This window comes from Phalacrocorax carbo, chromosome 3, assembly GCF_963921805.1.
Source record: "Phalacrocorax carbo chromosome 3, bPhaCar2.1, whole genome shotgun sequence".
Taxonomy (NCBI): Eukaryota; Metazoa; Chordata; class Aves; order Suliformes; family Phalacrocoracidae; genus Phalacrocorax; species Phalacrocorax carbo.
In genome coordinates, this window is record NC_087515.1 from 100,756,966 (window position 1) to 100,783,588 (window position 26,623).

General features: G+C 37.9%; 1 protein-coding gene across 4 annotated transcripts in view; it reads left to right on the forward strand.

The window, feature by feature from the left end:
• The window catches only part of KHDRBS2 (KH RNA binding domain containing, signal transduction associated 2), a 370,102-nt gene that overhangs the window by 183,524 nt on the left and 159,955 nt on the right, over window positions 1-26,623 (forward strand). For all 4 annotated transcript variants that reach the window (XR_010372297.1, XR_010372298.1, XM_064447858.1 and 1 more), the window contains exon 4: window positions 4,280-4,426. Coding sequence is in view for 2 of the 4 variants with exons in the window: in XM_064447858.1 (XP_064303928.1) it covers window positions 4,280-4,426 (147 nt within the window). In the remaining 2 variants the exon portion in view is untranslated. The remainder of the gene's footprint in view (window positions 1-4,279; window positions 4,427-26,623) is intronic.

Genomic DNA, 26,623 nt, shown 5'->3' on the forward strand with positions numbered 1-26,623 from the left:
CACAATTCCTGCTGCAGCTTTCTCTTCTATTATTCTTGGATATTCTGTTATTTGAATTTTATGAGGACATTTTATTCATCAATCTGGATTGTGTAATTTTGTTTGCTATGCAAACTCCATTTGTTCTTTCAAGTTCCTTCCAGTAGTTTTATTCAAGCATTTTGGCTGGGGTTTGAGCCAGAAATCAGTTCTCTGTCAGCACACATCCTTTTAAAATGGTAGGGCTGCTTTCTCATCCAGAGATAATTCATCATTTTTCTTGGCCTTTATGTTCTTATCACTCTAACGCTTCACTTTTGCAGAGGTCGGTACTCATCAAATTTCTGCTATAGAGTTTCATAATTCATTTTCCTTGCTTTGGTCAACTGGAAATTATAAAACACAGCAGGTGTTTCAAAATACCTGTTATCTTTTATGAGGGAGTGGGTCATGGAGCCGTGCATCAGGTTAAGGTTGGGTGGACTTCAGCACCATGTGACAGAAGCTGTGAGGCAGCAGATGAGCATGATGGAAGCCTGAAGCACATAGTGTGAGGGGAGCTGGGTTTGGGTATGGAATATAGCACTGTCAGACTTGAGAGAGGAAGGGAGTTGGCATGCAGAAGGGACTGGGAGAGGGTCAGGAAGAGGGGGCAATTGTCTCTAGAGACCAGTGTGCATTTCCTCTGCTTTGCTCAACCCGCAGTGGAGTTAAACATTATCACCATGCAGTAAATAAGAACCATATTACTAACCTGAGGGTCAGTACTAAGAGAGTACTATCACAGATCCAGAAGCCCAGGGAATCTATTCCATTCATTTTATAATTCAGAACTGATCAGGTCCTGAATTTGTTGGGTTTTTTTCTCTAAGATCCATTGCCTATAGACTTAACTGCATTTTATTTGTTTTCAGGGTAGTTCTCTACAGTGAATCCATCAGGCTTTCAATGCACATTGTCTTTTACTGTGTTTCGTTTCATGTCTACATGAGTAGCCTTAAGCAGTTGCAATTCCCTTGCTAGTGCTGTGGGCAAATGACTGGGCTGCTGGATAGATCCTGGCCAAGGCTGTGCAAGCTGAACAGGGACTGGAAGACTGCTGGACATGACATGGGGAATTGTAGAACATGAAAAGCTATGAGAATCTGACAGAAGTTACAGACAGCACCATGGGGAATAGCTGGATCTCACAGGTGGTTAAGGCAGAATTATATGAGAAACAGCCAAAGTCCACAGGTAATTAGATTGGTGCATTAGGAACCTTTAGGGGTGCAGAGTCTTGCAAGGCCAACAGCACCCAGATAACCTTATAAATAACACCTTATAAAATAGATATATGACAATCTCACTCATTGTGCCTTCTTGTAATAGATGCTAGAAAGTCTCATAATCTGTCTTGGTCCTTACCAGTACTACATCACTAGTAGTACGTCATTAGTGTTTTAGTTTGACTCAGAAGCGCAGTTTAGAGGAGAGCCTCCTGATCATTCCCAGTGACTGGGCCATTACTTACAGTGAGCAGAGATCACAGGAAGTGAACTGGACTCATCTCCTATGAAACAAAACCGAAGTTGGGCGGCAGGAAGGCTCTCTGACTTCTAATGGGAGCTCAATTTCTGCAACCGGGCTACACCTAGCAGGAAGCAACACCCACTGAAGTGCTAGGCAAGGGGTGGTGCTGTCATCCTAAGCGTAAGCAGTGTGGATGTCGGGTCCGCAGCACTGACCATTTTGCTGTGCAGTGGCCTGTGCTGCTTGCTAATGAACGCAAAGGCATTGTCCAACTTCACGTGCTTCTGGGAAAGTCCATTCATCCATCCTGCACTTGGAAAACTGTATTATCTGCCAGTAAGTGTAACCCACAATATCGACGAGTGTCTCCTCTCACTCCATGAGTTATGTCTGATGTTTTACTTGCTAGATACCTGATACCTGGCATACAATTAAACGTATGGCCACATTCAGTCCCAAAGTACGTAGTCATATTCACTGGCTTTTGGAAGCAAATCTTGGTACAATGCTCACATGGTCTGAGTCTTCCGTGTTTTTCCTGTAGTGATTTATGTTTCTCTCTATCAACACACACACTTGCAATAAAAGAAGTATTTTTCTGACATTTTCCTTGTTGATGAGAAAAGGTACTGTGTGAAAATTCAGTCTTTAACCCCGTGTGTTCCACAAGAAAGAACATCATTAGATATCCTCTGAAAGAAATGTTGAGGATCTCACAGCCCTAGCCTGCTGTTCCCAACAGCTGTAGAAATGACTGCTGAGTAATCAGACAGAAAGGATGTACTGCACCTAGGAGGAAAGTTATAAAATTACATGTTTTAAGAATTCCTGAATTAGGTGAGAAAATGAAAGAGAAACATCGTTACCATTGCTACCACCATACAAGCATATACCTAACTTCCTGTAAGACAGGTCTGTGTTACAAAATCATGTTAGTGATGTCTTAGTTGTGCAAAATCCTGATCAAAATAATGACCCAAACATTAATTTTTACTCTTTCTACATTTGAAAAAAAGATTCAATTTATACTTTTTACAAAGTTTGTTGGTATTCTTTTCCAGAAAGACAACTTTTGGGACTTTCTGGTGTTTTTTTAAGAATCTTAAAAAAGCAATATGAAAGAAACTTCTGGCAATTACTAGGATGTTGCTTTATATCTATTAAAACTTAATTCTGTTTAAATAATTCATGTCAAGTTATTCCGGAAGCTGCAATCAAATGTTTTTTTCCAGAAAAAAGTACTGTAACATCTCATGATAGACTGTTATATTATGCTCTGGTCCTTATGGGCATTTCAATGAGATTCAGCTAAAATGCTAAAGATACTTTAACTGTAAAGATAAAAATACTCTACCATCTGTGCTGCTTATCTTAATGTTTTAGTTTTCAGTTGAAAATAATTATGTCAATTTCCAACTTTTTAAAATAAAATCATGGATCACATTTATTGAGTTATGATTTTATCATCATCTGCAAAATGTTGGCTTATCATGGAGTCAGATCTAGGGCTCTGGAGCTAATGGATGTAACCATTGTGTATTCTGTGAGAAGTCCAAAAGTCCTTGGGGTGGATCTTCTACTGCAGATAAAAAGAACTGTATGCATATTGTTCGAAGCATAGCATCATGCAAATATTTTTGGTGTCAAGCAGTGGTGTCAATTAGGCAAGGCTAAAATAACTGAAGTTAATGCGGAATTCAGTAAGCTAAGTAAATAAAAATTGTAATCTAGTGTTATAATGTTTATATCTTAGATATCTAAATGTTTGTGAAGTATTATTTTAGTATACACTAAAAAGCTATACTTCTTAGCCAGTTTAAGCAAATTAGTTTACTTCTTTTTCTGTGATTATGTTTTCCATCTATAAAATGCAGATACGCATACATATTTTCTTCAAAATGACATTTCTTGAAATATTTTTGAAGACTGAGTTTTCAACTCATCATTTCTTCACCATTACTTATTGATATCTTGTGTAGTAATGACATAAATTTTTCATTATGTTGTCATAGCCAATGCCATTAACATCATCACTATTTTATGTCTTTGCTTTTTATGCAGAGGTAACTAATATGAATGTGTATTACGATTTGCACTCACTATCTCAAAGCCTTGTATAAGAAAGTAGATTGATATTTCAGGACATTAACGTAAAGTAGGATTATTAGGCTTATTTTATAGATGGAAAACTCAGACCCAAAGATTGTCAAGGTATTAATCTAGGTGAGGTGAATCACCATCTTAACCAATGTGGACTAGATTACATAGGTACCATATGTCAAAACTGTGACTGAAACTCAGACCTCATGTCTCAAATAGAAGTGCTAGGGCATACTTCCGTTTAGCGACACTAAAATGTACAGCCTGCAGATATTCATTAAATAACATTAAGACTTTAATGAACAATACCATTTGTTAAAGTGCTCCAAAATGGTTAAATAGACTTTTTTTTTTTTTTTTTTTTTTTTGTGAACAGCTAGGTTTCAGACAGATTAATGCAGCTTTTCCATTATGGATTTAATATTTCAGTACTCACTTCTGGAGGATTTAGCATTTTTTAACTGTGCTGATTAAAATCTGTTGTAGATGATGATTATGCTGGTTTTATCATTCAAACACTCAAAATTGATTTTTAAATCATTCAGTGGCTTGTACTAGATTTTTATTTCTCAAAGGGTTTAGAAGTCTGCTTATATTATGTCCTTTTGTCATGTTCTCTGTAAATGCTAAATCAATGCAAAATCAGCAGATTTTGAGTTCTAAAAAAAAAACACCCTTTTTTTCATAGGAGGAAGAACTAAGGAAAAGTGGAGAAGCCAAATATGCACACCTGAGTGATGAGCTTCACGTATTAATTGAAGTGTTTGCTCCACCTGGGGAGGCGTATTCTCGTATGAGTCATGCCTTGGAAGAAATAAAAAAATTCCTCGTCCCTGTAAGTGGTTTATAGCATTCTTCTGTGACTGGTTATGGTTTTGCTGCATTGAATTTGTGCCTTTTTTAAGCACCTTTAGCTCAAGGGGAAAAACAAAGTTCTGTTCAACATTCATCTTCCATTCTTTTGTCTCAGGGAGATGCCAAACAGGCCATTAATTGTCACAGTTGATTCCCTGGTATATTTTCTGGATGTTTTATTATTTCCATTTGTCATTGTTTTTTTCTTTTCTTTCTTGGTTTTTTAGAGGGAATAGTACATTACTTTTTTTTTCTGGTTGCAGACATTAGTCATTAGTATGCGAGAACAATTTCAAGGTTTTTGAATATTTAAGTCTGTAAAAACTTTTTTGTATTTGTAATGATTTACTTGAGTATCTTGCTAATGGAGATAATTAGTTTCTTGTGGAGCAAAGAGCATGAGTAAAACATTCCTCAGAGGTTTCTGTTCAGACAGCTCGTCATGACTCAGATCACAGATTAGCAATCGTCCATCAGCTAGGAGAGTGCAGAAATGTTTTAAACCTGGGAACCTTTTCAGTTTGATTTATACTAAATATATCACTTTCTGAAATATTTACCTTTTTGTCGATTGATTTTCCATCAAACTCTCTGAAATTTATTTTCTCCACATTTATACAGTATTCCATGATACTTTCATACTTAAAACTTGTCCTAGAATTTAAGCATATGCATACGTAAAGGTTGCTTTGTGTAGTACTAGAATTATGTAAGTTGTTGTCTGAGGTCTATCCTGAGACTATTTAGCACTCTAAAAATGTTCGGAAATTGCATTCCTTAAAAAAAATATAATGGGAACTTGTTTCTATTTGTGATAAAAAAATGAAGTGCAATAACTGTTAATGTCTCTTGATAATAATGGAAGGATTCAATGAATGCCTTTTTATTGTAAGTAATATGAAGCCAAGATGTTGAGGTGAGGCATAAACGTATTTGCACAGTAGAACTTAAACATTTTATTTGTTGGGGGCTTCTGGGCAGGGTAAAAGGAGACTACGTTACAAGTACAATATTTGAGTACAGTATTTAAAATGTTCAAATTTTTTAGAAAAACTAAACATTGTTTAAGGATACAAAATAAGTAACTTAAAATTGTTAAAAAATAAACAGCTGTGTGTTCGTTTTAAATACTAAAGTTTATTGGCACCAAGTGAATGCCCATAAAAGAGGTACGTTTTAAACAAGTGGACTGTATCTTTCTGCTTCTCCCTTTTCCTCCCCTTATTATGCCTCCAGTTTGGGAACACTGGTAATAAAACACTATTTCCAATTCTGGGAAATAACTATGAGACAAGAAAGCATTTTCTTCATTATTTCTGACTCTGTTGAGCATACAGTATGAGGGACAAATTAGGTCAGTGTCGTAATGCTGGCAACATAACGTGGAACGGCATTTTGGCTGCAAGCTAATGGTGAAGATCTGCCAAGCTCTAACACCGAAAGAAAATTTATAGCTAAGTAGCATGTTCCTGAAAAGTCTGGAGTGTTATAGCTAAAAATGGCAACAGGGCCAATTACAAGGATTGCCAGTCTCTTTCATTTGAATGACCCTATTTCCAGTTGTTCTTGACTTTGCCAAACTTTAATTTGTTTCTGTAAGAGGTTCCTGTTTAAAGTTGTCTTTGTATGTTCTCTTCATTCTGGAAGAGAGCTCCTGCATTGTAGCATGATGCAGTGAGGACGGTACCCGTTCCTATGCCCCCTGCATTTTTAACATCCATTACGTATTCCGTCCAGCCTGAGAAAATCTGTTCTGGGTGAATAAGGGAGAGAACAGTGTATGATGAGAGTGGTGTTAAAATCTGTGGCATGTGGCTGTTGTAAATATTCAGCATCTGCACAAGCATATATTTTGTGTGACACATTATTTATTGATAAGGATTATATGTATTTTCCAGCACAGGTATAATAGCTACACTGGAGGAAATATAAAAAAAGGTTCTTTGTTACAAGATTTTGAACTTGGTAGGCCGTGACAATAATGACTCCAAACAAGTAACAATTGTACTTTATGACTTGTTTGTTAGTTTTATCCCCTCTGCTTCATTTGAGATTTATAACAATTTACAAAGCAATTATTAACTGGCTGGTTACAACATGTGTCAAGGGGTTTACACTCCAAAAGCTTGCACTAGATAATTTCCTTTTTGTTCCCTATTTACAGCATCTCTTGAATTTGTTTTATGTTTTGTTTTTTATAAGACCTAATTTATTGCAGCAGTGAATACATGAAAGGGATGAAAGCAGTAGAATCTAACAGTTTACTTTTACCAAATCAAGGATGTAATAAACTATTCAAATGATTTTTTGCATTGCCTCTGATTTTTGTGAAGTTTAAGTGAAATATTGCCCTCAGAAATTACACTGACTGTCAGTAAGACGCAGTAATGTCTTTATAATTTATCCATAATTTTTAATGAGACCAAATTTTAAAATAAATGCCTAGAAAATGTAATAATAGAAAAAGAATAAATGTAGAACAGGACTGAGGGAAAAAATTTGAACATTTATTAACTGAAGCAAAGTTTTAATGAACAAGTGCTTTTGATTTAAATGTAATTACTTAATTTTCACCTTTGACCTTGCCCAAGAATAGTATCAAAATGTTTACGAGTGAAGATTTCACCTCCAAGTCAGAGGTAGAAACTGAGTACCACTATTTGCACTGGCTGTTCCACATGTTAACACGTTTCAAAGTTCCAGGTAGCTCGGCCTCAGGTGGTGCGGTGGGATCCCTCCAACAAGCACATCAGTGAATGATTGAACCCCCAATGTCTGAAGCCTTTGTCGTTTGCCGACTGACATGCTTTTAAAGCCAAGCTTTACTATCATTTACTGTCCGCTGCTTCCATTCTGCAAATGGAATGGAAGAATGAGGTCTGCATGGGAGCTGCTGTCAGGGCATTGCTAACTGGTGGATAAGATTTATTTTGCAACTGACTTTGCTGTATCTTATGTGGGTTTTATGCAAAACTTTGGCTTTGGCGGGGAGTCATATCCAATTACTAGCTAGATATTGTGCCCCAATATTGTTTTGATGTTTACTCTCAATATAAACATTTGAATATAATCGAAATATATCAAAAAACCCAGGATTCAGTAAATAGGATTAATACCTTGGAGTTCAGAAACGCAACTGTCAGCTCGCTTTGGGTTTTTTTGGCAACCTAGTAAAAGGAAAAACCAAAATGTGCTTCCCCAAGTCGAGGTTTTAGGGTAAAGATCAAATTTGGAGCTCATGTTAACATAATGTAAGTTATCCAGTATTAGCTACGTGGAAAGTATAAACAGTAGGGATGCTTAGGAGGAAGACGTACTTTGAGATTCAACTCTGTGTCCAACAAAGATTCCATGAAATCCATAGGTATCTGGCTGCCAAGTACTTCTGACCCCAAACTGCCAGGGACCTAAGTCTGGGTGAGGAACCTAAGGCTGTTGTTATGTCTCAGTGCCTCAGAATGGGATGCAGGGTCAGTGAACTAGAAGGGGAGGCATTTAAAATGGCCAATATGGGGGAGTGGGGAGGGGTATCGGAAATACAATCACAGAATCGTAGAATCATTAAGGTTGGAAAAGAGCTCTACGGTCATCAAGCCCAACCATCAACCCAACACTACCATGTCTCCTAAGCCACGCCCTGAAGTGCCACGTTTTTGAACATCTCCAGGGATGGTGACTCCACCACCTCTCTGGGCAGCCTGTTCCAATGCCTGACCACTCTTTCAGTGAAGAAATTTTTTCCTAATATCCAATCTAACCCCCCCGATGCAGCTTGAGACTATTATAGCTTAGAATAATAGCTTAGAAACTTTTGAAGCTCTGCTGACTTTAGAAGGTTCATAGCTATTAAATGCTGCGAAACTTTCTTCACCATTAATGAGCAATGAAATGCTATATCATTTTTATCAGATATGACTATATTATTCTGATTTACATCCAAACATACAAATATATTTTCTGAACAAGCTATTATTTCCATACAGTAAGGGGCTGTACCGTCTTTAGGAGTTCTGTGCTTCCTAATACATGCAAAATCTTTTTCTGATAACCATTTTTATCCCTTCATGCAGACCATTTTTGTTTGACATGGTTAGCATCCCTTGGGACTAGGAGGGAAGGAGATACTGATCATTCATTTTATGTGTGAGTGCTCTGTAGTAGGGAGCTATTATGTAGAGGGCAGGTTGCAGCTGCGGTGACACGACCACTTTAAAAAGATTGTTTACAACTGTGCAGTCAGATGATCAGAAATGGAACCAATTACCACTTTGAGAGCTACTGTTCAAATTGTTTGCAGACGTTTTCCTAGCCACTTGTAAATTGAGGCATATTGGCAACATGCTAAGGCTAGGAATAAACACATGGTTATTTAATGTAGTCCAGTTGATGGGTGATCACTCATGATGATCTGACTGTATACCTCAGTATTTTCTGAAGGTGTTAATCAGATCAGATTAGATTCCTTTATAAGGAATTATTGCGATGAGGCAGCAGGTGAATACAGCTTTTTATGTTGTTGCTGTGAATTTAAGCTACAATGTCTCCCAGGTTTTCTTGAGGATGCCTAAATCTCTTATTGAATAGTTAACTTCAATCCTTTTATCTCACCTTGCTTCATACCATTGACTGAAATAATTTTCTTACTAATAATTTAAGAAGAATAAGCCTTCCCACTGATCCAGCTTCCAGCATCAGCTCTTCAGTCTTTGTAACTAAAGATGGAAAATTATTGAGGAAAAAGAGCCTTTCAGTGAAAAAAAGAAAAAAAGTTACGGATTTCATACTGGAAGTTATTCATACCAGAAGTTGATATGAAAAAATTGAGGTTCAGGAGAAATTGAAAACAAACTTTGATAGCAGTTGGTTTCAATGGGAACAATTAAATAATCTTAGAGTTTAATCCCTTGAAGGTCTTCCTCTAGCCAGTCTTTCAAAAGAAATTGTTGTACTTCAAACATAGCAAGTTATGTATACCACAGACCAAAGTTGGTAATGATCTGTTTTGCCATGTTGTTCTGGCAATATTGTAGGATATACAGCACACAGTAACTATTTCTTTGTCAAAACAAAGTTTTGACTGTTTTATAACAAGCGTATGTAGGTACATGTCATTTATTTTGCATGGCTTATATTAGTCATCTGAATTTCTTCTGTGCTACAGTGTAATACAAAATCTGTATTTGCATAGCATTTCACACCCCATGGTTTTGTAATCTTAGTTTTGTTTCTAAATGAGCTATATTATTTGGGTTTTTTCAGTCTTTTTGTCCTCTTTCGAAGATATCTCAACAGGGGAAATGCTTCCCTAAATATGATGGTGAGCAGCGGCGCAGCTCCATTTCTAAGAATAGACATCTTTTATACCTGTCAAAGTAAATAACTTATACTTGTACATTCTGCTAAGGTACTTGCAGTAATAAACAATTACTACAGTAATTATTTAAAAACTGCGATAAGGAAATTATTTGAGCAGCTGTTTCAGTTGCGCTGGGTTCTGGTTTTCCCAGTGTGCAACATCTTGGGGAATTTCATATACAAGTTTTGATAATCAAGGAAAAAAGATTCAGAGATTTGTCAAGGCCTAAAAGGTCATTGCACTTAACCTCTTCATAGCTTTTTTTTCCTAAATGTTACTTGTCAAATCAAATTATTATAAATATGTTCAAACACAAGCATACTCAAGAGAGTTATCATAACTTGTGGACAGTGGTTCTTAATTTTTTAGAGACTGTGGAGCTTTTCTTAACCACGGTATTGGCTAATGGAGTAGTTTAAATCACTCGTTTTAAGCTTGATGAAAATAATCCTAAAGCTGTCCCTCAAAGTGAAGGTTTGGGGGTGGAGATGTACACTAAAATGGCTTTTTAACTGAAAATTAAACTCCAGTATTTCTCAACTGAATTTTTATGTATTTACTGATATACAGTATAGGTTCTTTCTGCTGCGAAGCTGTAAAATGGATAGCAACACAAAGAGCACATGGTTCCTCAGATGTCTTCCAATTTGTGTGATGATGAGTGGGTTGCCTGTTAGCACGCCAGACCAACAAGTATCTTCTGCCTAGGCTTAGCTCCCCAGCTGCCTCAGGGTGGTATAGCTACTTCACAGCCTCATGTTGATACTCCTGCTCTGAGTGGATTAAGACCTTTTTAGGTATGCCAGAGACGTATTTAGTCTGTGAAAGCAATCCCTTGGTAGTGTCTCTCTGACACACAAAGGAGTCAATAGTAAAGGCAGAGCCTTAATGCCAGAGCCAGCCCTTTGTTTTGCCTTTCAGATTAACCGGAGACGTTAACCTGATTGGGGATTTTACTCTGACGATTAATCTGAGCATGCTATTGAGATGTGGCTGTAGTTTGAAGAAATATTTACAATTTGCTTGGTGAGTCTGTATTCATCAACAGTTTTATAGGATCGTCTTGCTGCTTCCTCTTGCTAGGGTGTAAGTTTTTTACCAGTGACAGATCAGAAGCAATGATTTGGGTGTAGGTGATAAAATTTATGCAGAGAAATTTGAATCCTATGGTATTGCTCCTGGTTTCTTAACAGCAGGTCTGTAATATGTAGCAAGAAGTTGGCTTTGATATTTGCACATTAGACCATACAAACCCCTTTGCCTCACAGGGACCACCAGACCCTCCTACACACCTGGCATTTTTAAGAGCTGTGTGTGTGAGTACGAATTTGGCCAGTCTCATCAATGGCAGTAAAGGTCAGGTATTTGACCCAGTGGAGAGGCAGCAACCTCACTGTCTGAAAATAAAATTGCATGTGGTTCTATATAAAACTAGGCATGAAAAGTGTATCTAAAATAATTGTTTTTCATGCAAAGAATTACTTTGTAATATGAATTAAAAACGATGTGCAAGATGTTGTTATGTGTTTCCATCATATATACTAGTCTTGTTTTCCAGCCATCAATATGAGGAAAGAAAAGGACAATATTAGGGTTATAAACTTAAGATAAACACAAGACTGGAAGCAAGGAGATAAGAGTTCTTTCTTTTGGTTCTTTCAAGGAATTGGTTTATGGCTTAGCCAGGTTACTTTATCTCTGTTTCACTTATTTCACCAAAATAACAATGGGATTTTTGAGGTTTAATTCATTTGTGGAGGTAGACTCAAAAAACAGATTTCTTTTTCAGCTTTAATTCAAATGGAAAAGCATACAAAAAATAATACCTGGGCAGTGTGCAGGGTTTTTGGTTTTGTTTGGGTTTTCTGTTTCCTTGTTTGTTCTTAAAAAAAAAGGGGGAGAGAGTAGGGTTTGGTGGCATTTTAAAACTTTTTATCTATTTTTTTTAATGTAGCAAAGGTCAGTGTAGCCAATTCTGACAATGCCAAGTTAGCTTGCTTAGGAAAGCATTAAAGAAAAGGCACAAATACAGACTAATCTTTCCTCTGTTGTGTTCTTTCAGCTTCCAGCTGTCAAAAATCAGATTTTTTCAAGGCTGTATCTAGACCATCTTGCCTTACACCCTGTGGTAGATTTTTCTTCTCTTCCCTGAGCCTGTCAAATGCTTTTTTGAACCTTAGTAAAGGTTCTTGGCCTCAGAAAAAATCAGGTGTCAATGAGTTTGACAGTTAATTATGCACCATGTGTAAAAAGAAAAACCCAAACGCCCACCTCCTCTTGTTTGTTTTAAAGCAGCTGCTTAACCCCTTATAAGTGCCCCCATATTCATGCACAGTTAAAAGCAATGGATAATCTTATACCCAAACTCTCTTTTACATTGCTGTTTCTTTTTTAAGCCCCACATCTTTTCTTGTACAGAAGAGGGGGTAGCTCTGATTATTCATGACATGCCTCTGACTATCCTTTCCTCATCTTTCTGTGTCTTCCCTAGCTCACCACTTTTTTTCTGTTGGGATGGGATGGCCAAGATGGCACACAGTAGCTTCACCTCTGTAGTCAAGAAGCAGTACGCTAATGAAATGGATATTCTGTTATCTTATGGTTTAGTGTTAGTTTTTTTCCTAGTACTCTCTGCCATTCTTCCTGCTTGCACTGATTTGATGTTTTCCAAATGGCACTTGTAAAAAATCAAGGGCATCTTTCTTGAATGATAATAACTAATTTAGAGCTATTTACTTTCAGTATTTTATTGATTATCAATACTTAATTTTAATTATTTTTTGTATATTATTTTGCATTCATCAACACTCAATTTTTTTCTGCCAGTTTTATTCCTAATAATTGAGTATAGTGAGATCTTTCAGCAGTTCTTTGCAGTAACATTTAGATTTTATTGCCCTGAATAACTTTAAATGCAATGCTGTCACTTCACTATTCAGTTTTTATATATAATTTTTAAATGTGATGAACAAAACAGATTTTTTAATCACTCAGTAAACTCTTCCCCTCAGAAAGCAGAAAGTTATAAAAACAGCCCAGCTATTCTTAATATTCTTTTTCCTATAACCAAAGAGTATTATTAATCAACAAGGTGCTCTCTCTTGCTTTTTGACAAATTTTGGCATGGCTGATGAGAGTTTTGATCTCCATCTGCAGAGGTCTTTAAAAACGGATGTCTCGTTTGCTCTGTGCCATGCCATATGGCATAAACCTGTTCAGAAATTATCTGTATGAAGGATAAAGGTACATTCATCACAGAATGGACTTCTACAATACCAGTGACAATAGCCTGAATACATTCAGAATGTGCAAACATAAGACTTCAGTAAGAAAAGGGTATGTATTTGTAAATACTCCTAATGTTTTGAAGGCTTTAAAGTGTCCTAATGGTGAGGAATAACATGACAAAACTTCGTTGGCATGAGGGATTTTTAAAAGAAAAAATAAGTTCAAGTATCAAGTTGAAAAGAAAATGTTGTTAGTTGACTATGAAAACAGCTTTCTACAGAAGAGCGATAACTTTAATATGTTTTTGGTTCAACTTCAGTGATGAAGGGGTGGCAAGAACTTATAAACAGTCACTGTATAAAAATAAGGAAAAATGCAAAAGACAGGTTAATAGCAATTAAATTTATAAAATAAAAACTCCATATTTAATTGAATAGTGAAGGAAATATGTAGCCAGCAGTGCAATGATAATACAAATGAGTTCAAGGAACATTAGAAATAAAAGGAATCCTAAAAACGATAGACTTCAATCCCTAGACATGGCAACTTTATCAAAACCATTAATGAGGCGGAAAAAGCAGAATGTTTCTATAAATGTCAGCTGTGTATCTGGAAAAATACAGGATGGTGTGTAGTTGTGTCTTACCAAAACGATGCAGTCCTTTGCAGTTACTAGTACAGCAATGTTAATTTTAAAACCTGTTTAGGAAAAGGTCAGGAAACTGGAGAAGAGGTCGTAGCGTGCTGGTCTGAGAGCAGTTCTGTGAGCAGCAGAGCTAATGAAAGCTGATTTCTAACGACTTCATGTCGTGTGTTTGGATTTTGGGGATCAGATAATGTATGTTCTCTCTCTGAATCGTTTTTGTATTTCAGACGTTCACCGTTCATTCATTTGGGGGGCTTTTTGGTTGACCTTATGTGGGCATTTGCTCTTTAGTAAGGGCACTAACAGTGTCTTCCTCACCCTTCTGCACGAGCACTTTCATGAAATTGGGTCGGACTGACTGTTTTAGGACTACTGGACATCTGTCAGGTACAGCTGGAGTTGACCAGTGAGTCAAATGTTAATTGGGTTGGAGTGACAAGCAGTATAATAGAAGCATGGCCACTGAAAGGAAAACTTGCAGTAGCAGCGTGACTATGTGGTGATTATGCTGTGACCAGCCTGACACCAGTCCCTCACTGAATAGTTGGGAAAGATTGCAACTTATTAAAAAAAAAAAGAAAAAAGGAATCTAACCACTGCTTTAATGTTTTTTGGCTTGATAAAAATAAACTTGTCAACAAATCTGATTTCATATTCAATGTGAAAGTTTGTGTTAGTAAAATCGTGTTAGTGACACCTGATATTCCTGTAAAAATCTGTCACTGGTATGATGTAAGTGACAGGGCTCAAAACTTCTTAACAAGAAAGTTTCCCTAAATAGGTGTGTCTGTAGCAACTTTCTTAAGGAGGCGATATGTGAAACATTTTTGTCTGTCAAACCTGGTTTGTGTTTCAAATTTTGAAGATGGAGATTTGCATCTTGATAGTAGATTATTTCATTTCAGCATATTCCTCTCTCAACAGAGAAGGTTCCTTTGGGTGAGACCTACAGGGGGGCACACAGGTGGCGCAATACTTGGACCCTGTAGCAAAATCTACAGCCATTAAGCAGGTCAAGAGACTTCCTGTGTGAGAGTGGTGCCCCAGAGTGCATCCCCAGCCATCAGCCTGCTTACACTAACGTAAAAAATGCTGAGAATTAGGATGCATCTTATATCCTGCCTCCTTGCTAGGTTTAGACACTTTACTTCAGAAACATCAAGATGAGAGACATATCTCCAAGTAATGTAAGTGTGAAACTAGAAAAGGTTTTTAATAAGAGAGGAATCATTCTCTGGAGCTGCCCATAGTCCATTGACTACAAAGGGAAACCGCTAGTAACTTAGATCAAAACAAAATGAAACTCTCATAGGTGCATAAGCCTTTTTTTAGAAGTAAGTCTATATGAAATGTAATCTTTCTGAAGAGTCGCATGATGATACTACAGTCTAGTGATCAGTTTTGTTCAGAGCTGACTGGAGACCTTATGGAGAAAGAGGAGTGAGGCAGTCTGGTACCCAAAGCTGTAAATGGGAGTCAGCTGGGATATGAGGAGACAAATTCTCACTAGTCAACAGAGGCAGGAACTCATTCAGAGAGGAAGCTGAGGATGGATGCAGAAGTCAACAAAAGCATGCTCAAGAAGTAGTATTTCATGTTTCCTATTTAAATGACTTGAGTACAATTACTGTCTACCTACTTGCTTGCCATTTTCTCTCAGCTGTTAGAAAACTCTTTGATGCACACAGTTTGAGTTTACACTTCTTACTAACTAAACACAGAAACAAATTGGAACTGTCTCCTTCAGACATGCTAGAACAAGATTTGTGTCTGTTGAATGCTAATTCAACTTCAGCATAATTTTCATGGCTGCATAACTTGTGAATGAGCCAGTGAGTAACAACTCAGTTATAGCACTGTTGAAAATCAAGGGGTTTAGGCCCAGATTGGAGGAAGTGAGAAATTTTTGGAAGCAGGATCTCTGGCTATTTCTGATTAAGGTATGTACTTACATTTCTGCTTATAATGGATACTTACCACAGAGTTAGCCTGAGCAGGATAGTACAAGGAGGAACTGAAAACAATGAGAAGTCCTTATTTTTCAGAATTTTCCTGTTGATTGTTTCTTCACTATTACAAACTGTATTAAAATTCAAAAGTAAGATTTTGAACAGTAGTTGACCCCAGGCTCTTAATTAGGCTCTAAGATTAGGGTTGAATGAATAGACATATACTGTCAGTGGGAAAATTGGCAGGGAAACACAGGGAGAGAGTGATTTTGTCCAACCAGTAAGGGCTTCAAAGGGTCATGGAGAACTTTGCAGAAGAAAAAAAATCACTTTTAGACTGACAAATAATAGCTGTTCATTTCTTTCATTATTTGCTTTACATCATTGTTGCTTTTGAGGAAGTGAACAAATAATGCTTTCTTCTAAAGACACTATTTCTGAGTTGTTTTAATCTACTTGCAAGTCCCTACCCTGATTTCCTTAGGTGCCAAAGACACGTGTGCCGCTCAGGAAAAGCAGTCAAGAGGTGTAAAATAACAGTAGTTACATCAGGTTCATGAAACCAGAGCTATTATCTCAGAGCAGCTAAGAAAATCCCCTCAATGTCAAAAAGGGCAACTGCATGTGTAACATGGTGCTAAGTTACACAATAAACAGCTATAATTTCTGCTCAGTCATCACCCTTAAACTGATCAGTTGAAAATCGGTGAAAGGAACCCATGCTAAATTAAACAAAGATTTTGGTCTGATTTTCGTTGAGATTTCTTTTCTGCCTACAAACACATCAGAAAGACAGATTGTGCCTCAGGTATTGGCTGGTCTATGCTTTTCTGTGTATCTTGCTTTGAAAAGCACTTAATAGATTTACATTAGTTTGTAAAATGAACTGCAAGCAGGGTAGGAACTTGCATACCAAACTAAAAGCAGGTGCAGTTAAAAACAAAGGTGATATAAAGCCCTGAAAAATATTTGTGCAGTGGGAATTCTGACAGTCTGCTTCACTACAGCATCTTCAATGTGGTACACTGATTCGTGTCATAAAATGGGATGGGTCCCAGATATGGTATTGCATACCTACATACGATCTCCGTGTGCCTCTAAAACAGTCTGAATATGTTGCAGTATGACTAAAGAGATCTCTTTTAATTTGGGCAATCGATCTTCACTCAGAGCTCAACTTTTTGCATGGTCAGAAATCATATTTTCTGCTGGAATGCCAAAGCGTATTTTGTTTTGTAGTGCAATCATGTATTGCAATATCACTTAAAAAATAATTTCTCCTGTGTCACATATCAAACTAAACAGCTTTCTGAGTCATATCCTTATTATTAAAATGACAAACAAACAAAATCTGAGTGTATTTAGTTTTCTGCCAAACCCTAGCCTGCTTTTATGTAAATTACTGTATCCAGGAGCCATAGTCGAAGGCTGTTTATACAGTATATCAATTAAATCTTGACTTGTACTTCAGCCCTTTAATCAGTTCTGAGCTAGAACTGATTTTATGTAGTTTAAGGCCAGAGGGAACAAAGAATCTACACTGAGTTTGTGTATATTGTTATAGTGTGTGTATTGCATTTCGCATAATGATATATATCTCTATACTTACTAGAAAGTATATTACTGTAATATAATGCAGTATATTATTGTACAATTTTAGCCTGCTAGATTTCATGCAGCTACCCTTATACTGAGACCACCAGATTTAGTTGTGCATCTTGCTCTCAGGTCATCCAACTGCTCTGCACGACAAGTGCAACTGCCTGGCACCCACAACAGGTGAGGAAAACTACCTGAATGAGCTGCTGATTACTTCTATTTTTGGAAAAGTAAATCTTTCCAACCAGTCTGATCAGAGACTGAGAATCAGGAAGGAAGGGAGGATCCCTTTTTGATCCTAAACCTGGCAATTTTCTTTCTGCATACAGGAGTAAAGCATGGTGTGATGCACCTGAGAGGATTCTCTCTACTGGCATAAACTGACCAGTGTACTGTCTCTAAGGGTAGCAGGTTTCTTGTGGCTCACAAGTATTTCTAGGGAAAATAATTATAAGGATAGGAAAGAATGTATCTGCCTGGTACCGTACTGGGGTCAGAAAAGATTCTTGACCCTTCTAAGCAACTTATGCACATCTTCTTTGGGCATATATTGAGCATCATGGCAATAATCTAGGTAGTTCTGTGTCCCCAGAACTTGCAAAGAGGAAATCAAGGGAGAATTTATAGATTCACGGATTCTGAAACCAGGAAGTACAACTACTCCCTTCACGCCCCAGCCGACACAGGTACCTCCTAAAAACTCCTAAAGATTTCTCCTGAAAACTGTGCTAAATACATGTTTCTGAAAGATACCAAATCTCACTTCAAGCACTCCAAATGGTATGGAGTTCATCATCTTCCTGCTAAGCTTTAGATACCCTTCCTGGTAGGAAACTCTGTCTGTTTTCAAGGTTGATGCTTTTTTGACCCTGAATTCGGTTTCCAGTCAGTAGTTCTGTGGTTTTGCCTCATTAAAAGTATCTCCTCCTCTCTCCAGTTATCAGTTATCTTTTGTGGTCTCCAGAAAGAGAGTCAGACAAAGAAATCAGATGTTTCCTCAAACCAGTTCTTCAGTAAACAGAATATTGTTGTTAAACCTCATTTCAAAAGGCTTTTTTTTGGGGGGGGCGGGGGGGGAGGGGCGGGGTGGGTGGTGTGTGTGTCTTGAACTAATTTCCTCAGCCCCTCCTTGCACTCTGCAGTAAGGCTGAATTCTGGACACAGTAGTCTAATAGTCTTGTGTAGAAACAGAACAGCACAGACAGCCTTTCATTAGACCCTTGACCATAATACCAGCTAAGTAATGCTCTCCAAACTAGTCTCTCCTCTCTAAGAGAGTCTACATATGCTGTTGACAAATGTTTTCAAAATCTATTTGACCGCTCTCTCATGTCAACTCTTGAATCCTGACCCTGTAGTCAGAAAAGCCACATAGATCTGTGACAGTAATTTAGCCTTCACATTTTTACCACTCACTACTTTACAAAGCAGTACCAAAAAAGATTTTACATAATTGTCCAAAGGGCTAATAAGAATAGTCTTGGTCCAAGAAGTGATTTCTGAGGATGTTGCTCTGCATTTTGATTTCTCTCAAATAATGATAATTAAAAAATAAATATACAACAATGCCAGCTTGCAAATCATTCCATGTAATCCCTGCTAATTCCATTTCAGTTTTAAATCAAGACATTAAGTGATAAAAAGTTCAACTGAGGTGTTTGATCTGGAAGTGATTGCATAGAACAGAAACTGTCTCATGTCCTATTCTATTAGAGAGGTAAAACTTTCCATCCACATTAGTTGGGATAAATAAAACCTCAGTTTTCATTGTGAAAACAGGACTGAAACATGAGTTAAATATCTCAGTCTTTTCTGTAACAGTATTTACAACTTAGTCTAGAAACAGAACTCTGACCTCTATTTTGGAGTGGAGTGGGGTGGTGGAGAGTTGAGGGGGGTAATCATATGGTATTTCCAAATGCCTCTATGTTGCCCTTGATTGCACTGATCACTCTCATTTCACTGATACCGTTTGCTTCCATCATCAGTCACCAAGCAGAAAAAATACTTGTCCATCCTTCATACTATCATTTGTATGTTTGGTTTTTTTTCCTGAAACAGGCATTTAACCTAAATAGCTTATTGACCAGTGCTGCCTTTTTAATATCTGTGGCATTTGGGTTATGTGGGCAGCCTGCAGGAGTCTCTTCAACAGCTCTCAGCTTTCAATAACATTTCTGGCTGCAGATTCACATTCCAGACAGGTATACCAAGAACAACTCAAGTTTCAAAAAGGTCACCCTTTTAAAATGTTGAATGTATGCCTGATACAAAATTACAGAAAACATATCAAGGTCAGTGTGTACCTAGGCATCAACTGATTTTCAAGATGAGCCTCCACTGTCTGTCAGGATAGTTTCACTAATGACTTGCTCTACATTGAACTCAGACTTTTCTTTAAGCAACTACAACCTAACCTGTTTTAGCAACATTATAGTTTTGTTTCAGTTGCATGTTACGATATCTAGCAGATAGCCCCAAGATTAAGTCAGTCCCATTATACATTTTTTTCTTCCCTTGTAGTAAGAGCAGAAGTTTAAGGAACATTTTGTTTTCTTGCACAGATGAAGTGGTCTGTAACACATGCACACGTATACTTCATCCTTTGCCGGAAGAAAGGTCTAACTTCTATTATGAAGGCCTGAATCTTCTCTTGCGAACATTGTCCTTGAAGCAATGTACCATATTCCTCTCTCCTCTTTCCCACTGGATAGTGCTTAAAAGAAAGGATCTTTTCTGCACTTCATTTGGGGTACCGTTATGTACTGTGCTAGATCCCACCAGTGAGCTTCTCATTGAGATCCTCTAGTCTGGCGTTTGCCCAGTCTCTCCCATCTGGAGATCATTGGGTGGGCGGTTGGACTTCATCGACCTACATGTCTTTTCCAACCTTGATGATTCTGTGATTCGATGGGGCCACATATGAGGCATAGAAGAATGGAGGAAATAAAAATAATGGGATGTGAAAGTGAAAGGAAAACCAAGGGGAATAAATTAAATTAAATTAAATTAAATTAAAAATAAAAATTTATTAATAGCAGTAGAAAGACACTATCTGTAGCTGCAGCACCTATGAAAAATCTAGGTGCCTTAAATTTTGTTTAAAATTTCATGAAAAGTAATTTTTAAATCACTTGTAGCATAAATATTTGTAATTCTTTTAGTTATGAAGAATGAATTCCAAAGTCTATGACAAAACAATACTTGTTTATTTTTTATATTTTTCATTTTAAGTGATAGTGATGGAAACTTTTCATAGGAGGGCATGTGCAACAACTGGTAAACTCCACATAAAAATTACACATTGCCATTAATATGTTACGCATTGCATGTTCTTTATCTGAAAGAAATTATGATCAATTTTTACAGCATGCTCACACTTTTGGTGGAATATTAAAAACTTTAATTGAGATTGACAGACCAACTGGGGTCCAATTTCCCATTTGAATTTTGCTATTTGCTATTTAAAAAACTGTTTGAAATGTTGTAATACCTGCAAAGATGTTGTGAGAAGGCCAGCATGACATCACCTTTTTGTGCATTTGTGTTGGTTGAGAAATAACTGGCCCTAACTGTAAAATTTTCAAATTAAAAAAAAAAAAAAAAGAAAACAAAAAAAAACCAACCCAAAAACAAACCACAAAAAACCCCCAAGCAAACCACAGAAACCCACAGTAGTTAGAATGTTGTCATATTTTCTTGAGCGAGGTTGGGAGTATGGGGGGAGGATTAGAATGGCAGGGGTGGTGAAAGTCAGGAATAAGCACAGCTGGCAGGAAAGATCAAATGCACAAACTATCAGATGACTCAGAGAAAAAGGCACTAGATGGCTTTTCCCCCCCCCCCCTAGACAATAATATTAAATGGAATCAGGTGAGTTTTACTCTAAAGAAAGTTCTGTAGTGAAGTGACAGAGTACTGCATCAGAAATAAGATGGGAGTTTAGTAGTTAACAAAGCTATCAGGGGAACCAAAGTTACTCATGTATACAAATACTTCATAGTTTGCAGAATTTAGAAAGTAAATCTGAATTTTGTTCACCACAACGCTATTACCTTATTTATTTTTTTTTTCAGTAACTTGTCTCATAATCTGTTAACCGTCCAGAAGTTAACATCTGTTCCTCTTGCAGTTAACACTTGAAACAGCATTACTAGAAAACTTGGGTAGGGGACTGCTAATGGTTGTCCAAGAGCAGAAAACCATAAAAGCTCTGCAGAAAATATTTCATTCTTGAAGAACGGAGTTAGCCTCGTGGGCACACATTTATATACAGAGCTGCCCACACTCACACACCCAAATGCATCAGCTCCTACAAAACACAAAGTCACATGAGCTGGTCTGGGCTCTTCCCACTGTTTTATACTCCAGGACAAAAATATGGAGAGCCTTCAGACTTAGCGACTACAAATGCATTATTCTTCTGAGTTAACCCACCATCAACTATCCACTCCAGAATAGTTCTATTTATAATCTGGGCATACCTACATAAGATTAAGTACATACAGTTATGCACTTAAATATCACTGTAATTATCTCAGCATGATAACAACAGAAAAATAATTTTAAAGAGTAACCACCAAGTTCATGGCTAAAATTTGTCCCATTAAACAAAAAGATGGATCTGATATGTGAGCAGTTGTATGAGGATGTTAGGAAATAACGTGAGAATTTTGGCAGGTTTAAGCCATTGAGAAAGACTAGATAATTTCTTCTGGAGTGATGGAAAGTCTGCAAGTGAGAAGGCAGAATGTGGGGCTCTCACAGGTATCAGGTTTTAGTGCCGAATTGTAGCCACCATCCTGCAGGAAAGATTGAAATTTCAGCTGTTCCCCCTCAGTCCTATTCAAACTAGACAACACTAACTCTGAATGCAAGATCTGAGAGGGCAAAGGCAAAATGACCTCAAAGGTCCTGATGCTGTATCACAGTAAAGAGGGCACATTGCTGCAGGAAGAATTCCTGGCTTAGAGTCCCTGTTCCCAGGGCTGGTTCTGTGTTTTTTCTGATGGCACTTAAGTAGAAAGCTCTAAATGCAATCCTGGTAATGAGGCACGGAGCCTGCAGCTTTCTTCTCACAGTGATGCGCTTTCATAGTTTAGAGATCTATGACTTTGATGATCCACAGCGGAAGATGTTACTGTGCAGGCTGGTGGTTTTATAGTAACATCTAAGATTTATCTGTTTAATTCTAGCAACCAAAAGAGTAGAAAAAAAATCTTCAAAACACTAACGCTAATAAAATCTGCTTTCCACTGGGATGTCACAGGATTACAGGGTGTTCAGATGCTTTGTCATCTGGGAGGATGGGGCAGGTGGCAATCAGGTAGTCAGTTGTCCAGGGTATTTATTTGCAAAAGGCCGTTCAATACATGGGCATAGATAGGGTAGAGCATTGCTTGGTCTAAGTCAGACTCAAGGGGTAGGAACTTTTGACAAAGATTACTGGAAAATAAATCTTTGTTTACTAAGTTATGTGTTTGCAATTCTGAACGCTGAAAGACATGTAATAGATTTCTATGATTCGATGAATGACAAGTAGCTCAGAAGTTTTATGCACCCCAGGTAGAAGGTGGGTATTGGTGAGAGAAGCCTGCTGGGCTCCGCTTTCAGGTCAGCTGAAAAGAAGCAACTCTTACCATTACTCCCCATTGCAGAATTGCTTCAGAGACCATTCTAGGCAACTGCAGTCGGGGGAGATCATAGATATAAAAGTTTAAAGCAAAGGTGGAAAAGAAATGCATTCAGTGTTCAAGAAGAGGGTTGGAATGAACTTCCACCGCAATGGATGGATGAAAGGCAAGGCAGGCTCACACTTGCTGGAGGAAAGGAGAACACAGCAGGATATAGTTGCTAGCGGTCTGCAACAGTTGCAAATAAGGTCTGCAACAATTTAGTTAGTATGATCCGGGAACGCTCTCGGTAGGTAATCAAGGAAATGACAGTACTTAATGTTGCAGTTTACCTGGTTTTGGAGAAAGAGGGAAACCTCATGAGTTAGTGTGGGTCTCTCTGTCAGTCTCCTGGGACTCTTGCATTTGGGAGTCTTTCTCCTCTTGGGAATGACAGTTTGACTACAAGGTCTTTTCAGAAGTTCAGTGATCATCTTTGTTATGTGTTCATGTGTATTTGTTCTTTCCCAGACTTCTCCAACTAGCGTCTCACTGCATTTTTGGAAGAGTAATTCTGACTTTTTTTTGAGCCTGGGGAACATAGTAAGAAAATTATGCCATTCCAAGCCACGCAATGCAGTCTAAAGCTACCTGCTAATACATTTAATTTGTAGGAAATAATAGAAACTGGATAAGGTGAATAACTAAATTACATTTTGACCTAGGATTGTACCAAAGTTTGTGCTGGAATTGATCAGCGTGGAGTTCCACTAAGTACAAACTCCTCTGGTAACAGTGTTAGCAGAGTGAGACCCTGGCATTATGTCCCAGGGAAATGCAAGACTCGCTTTCTTTTGTTGTTGGGTCTTTTCTGTGGACTGTGTATAGCAGGAAAGGATTTCCAGGCTTATGTGTATGAATAAGGGATAAAGGTGACTGCATTGTGTCCATGGACAGATGTCATAGCACAGATAAACAGCCCAGAAGTCAGGTATCTATTACAATAGTTTCTTCGTGCTTTGAATGTTTACTTGTTGCACTCAGAAAAGCAGATAACATTAGAAAGAAGAGATATGCAGATGGAGACAAGATTCCCTGCAAGGCTTTAGTTACTTTAGGGCTGAGATATTTTAGTGGAGAGTTACTAGTTGAATTAAAATCAGAGAAGCAATTTATTTTCTTCAAGGTTAACCTAGAAAAGATGGAGCCTGACACTGTCATAAAGTGTTGATTTTAATAAAAAGCACTCTTTTTGTCTCATTACTTTAATAGGATTTGCTTAGTTATATTTCCCTTTTGTAAAATTGCTAGTTAAATTTATACATTGTAAGGCCATAAATATAAGTTAGTGAACAACTGAATAGTCTCTTTTCCAGTTAAAAAGCATGATTTGGAGATTATGTCCTCAGGAGATTTTTGAGTGTGCTGCTAATGACATTTCATATTCATGAAGTTCATGTGACTGAGGTTGGGAACAGTCTCCTATTTCTTCCCTTCCTGAAAAGGGCCCTGGGAAGAAATAGGGGAGGAATAAAAACTTCCCCACCACCACTTTTTTCCCCTCCTGTAATAATCTATATAGTTTCTTTTTTCATAAACTTAGATCTTGAACTGGCAGAGCCGGACAGTGACATACTACACACTGGCTCAAAATGTAGGACGACTCTTGACCAAAGGGACGTTGGAAGCATCTTCTAGAAGACGACTGGCCAATACAGAATTGTCCAAATTATACAAATGTCCCAAAGAAAGGAATATTGATAAAATAGTATTTCCTGACATATACAAGGATGTTTACAGTTGTAGATATTTTGAAATTGTGCATTAGCAACAGAGTTTTAGTGAATCACATAAGTGGTAACGATTGTCTTTTTAACAAAATTCTAGCATTGCTAAAATATTGAAAGCTTACTCTTAATAATTTAATTATTTTCTTTAGTGCAATAAATACAGATCACAGTGTATTAGTTTTCAGATACTTGGTGATTGCTTTATCATTTTTCTCTCCCAACTTTCTATTGTTAGTTCATACACTCCAGGAAAAGATGGACTTTATGTGAAAGCTTGACTAACTTAGCATTGAGTCTTTATCATCTTTTTTTAATTTTAAATGAAGCATTCTCCTAGGATATTGTGAGGAAGAAAATATTAAGAAATGTGTTTTTCACCTATTTCCTTAAAGAAATGAGAGTAACGTAGCTGTGACATCTATGTGTCAGTCAGAAAATTTGAAATTGAAAAAAAATCAAACAAATTGGAGGAGTACAGGTTTTAAAGATATTGTTTATGTGCTATGTGAAAACTGTTTTCTTGGTCAAGATGAGTTTCAAAATAGTATCTGCATCGAGTAAAACTAGCTTCTCAAGATAAACATTCCATTCAAAATTTAGGCATTTTAGTTTTCCCAGACAACATCATGTAGCAGTAGTAAATCTGTGTATTGGGTTTGCGTGGCAAGGTTTGGTAGTGGGGAGGCGGGGGCTACAGGGTGGCTTCTGTGAGAAGCTGCTAGAAGCTTCCCCCGTATCTGATAGACCCAGTGCCAGACAGCTCCAAGACAGGCCCAACACTGGCCAAGGCTGAGCCAGTCAGTGATGGTGATAGTGCCTCTGGGATTTAAGGAGGGGAAAAAAAGCCTGCACAGTTGGAACTGGAGAGAGGGGTGAGAATATGGGAGAGAAACAGCCCTGCAGACACCAAGGTCAGTGCAGAAGGAGGGGGAGGAGGTGCTCCAGGCACTGAAGCAGAGATTCCCCTGCAGCCCCTGGTGAGGACCATGGTGAGGCAGGCCATCCCCCTCCCAAGGGAGGGACCCCATGCTGGAGCAGGGGAAGAGTGTGAGGAGTCCTCCCCCTGAGGAGGAAGGAGTGGCAGAGACAACATGTGATGAACTGACCATAATCCCTGTTCCCGAGGCCCCTGTGCTGCTGGGGAGGAGGCAGAGAACTTGGGACTGAAGTTGAGCATGGGAAGAAGGGAGAGGTGGGGGGAAGGTGCTCTAATATTTGGTTTTATTTCTCATTATCCTACTCTGATTTGATTGGTAATAAATTAAACTGGTTTCCCCAAGTCAAGCCTGTTTTGCCCATGAAGGTAATTGGTGAGTGATCTCTCCCTGTCCTTATCTCAACCATGAGCCTTTCATGATATTTTGTCTCCCCTGTCCAGCTGAGGAGGGGAGCGATAGAGCAGCCTTGGTGGGCACCTGGCATCCAGCCAGGGTCAACCCACCACAATCCATCCTGTCATCTTAAAAGCCAAGCAGTCAAGGCAGTTGGAGGCACACTTGCAGTACAGAAGTGAACTGGGTAAGATGTGGGCTGATGGCCTGGGAGGGATCTGAAGCAATGCAGCCAGTGTGTTTGGGGAAGGTGGTGAATGGAGGACTCTGGGGCCAAGGATGTGGGAGTGTTACCTTGGGGCTTTCGTGGTGAGGTTTCAGGTAGAAGTCAGCAAGGCTGCATTTAGTTCAGCAAAACTCCATGGGGAGCAAAAGAAACCAAGTCTTACATTTCTTCTGCTAGAGGGAAAAATGAAGATTGTTTTTTATTATCTGAAGGCAAGATGACTGTGGACGGCAAATGCAATTTTGTACTAGAAGTAACTCGCATAACTTTTTTTCTTTCTCTCTCTTTCTCTTTCTCTCTCTCTCTTTCTCTTTCTCTCTCTTTCTCTCTTTGTTTCTCTCTCTTTCTCTCTCTCTTTCTCTTTTTCTTTTATCCTTATTTTTTCTTTTATTTTCTCCTTTTCTTTCCTTTTCTGATTTTCCAATATTAGAATCTGATGG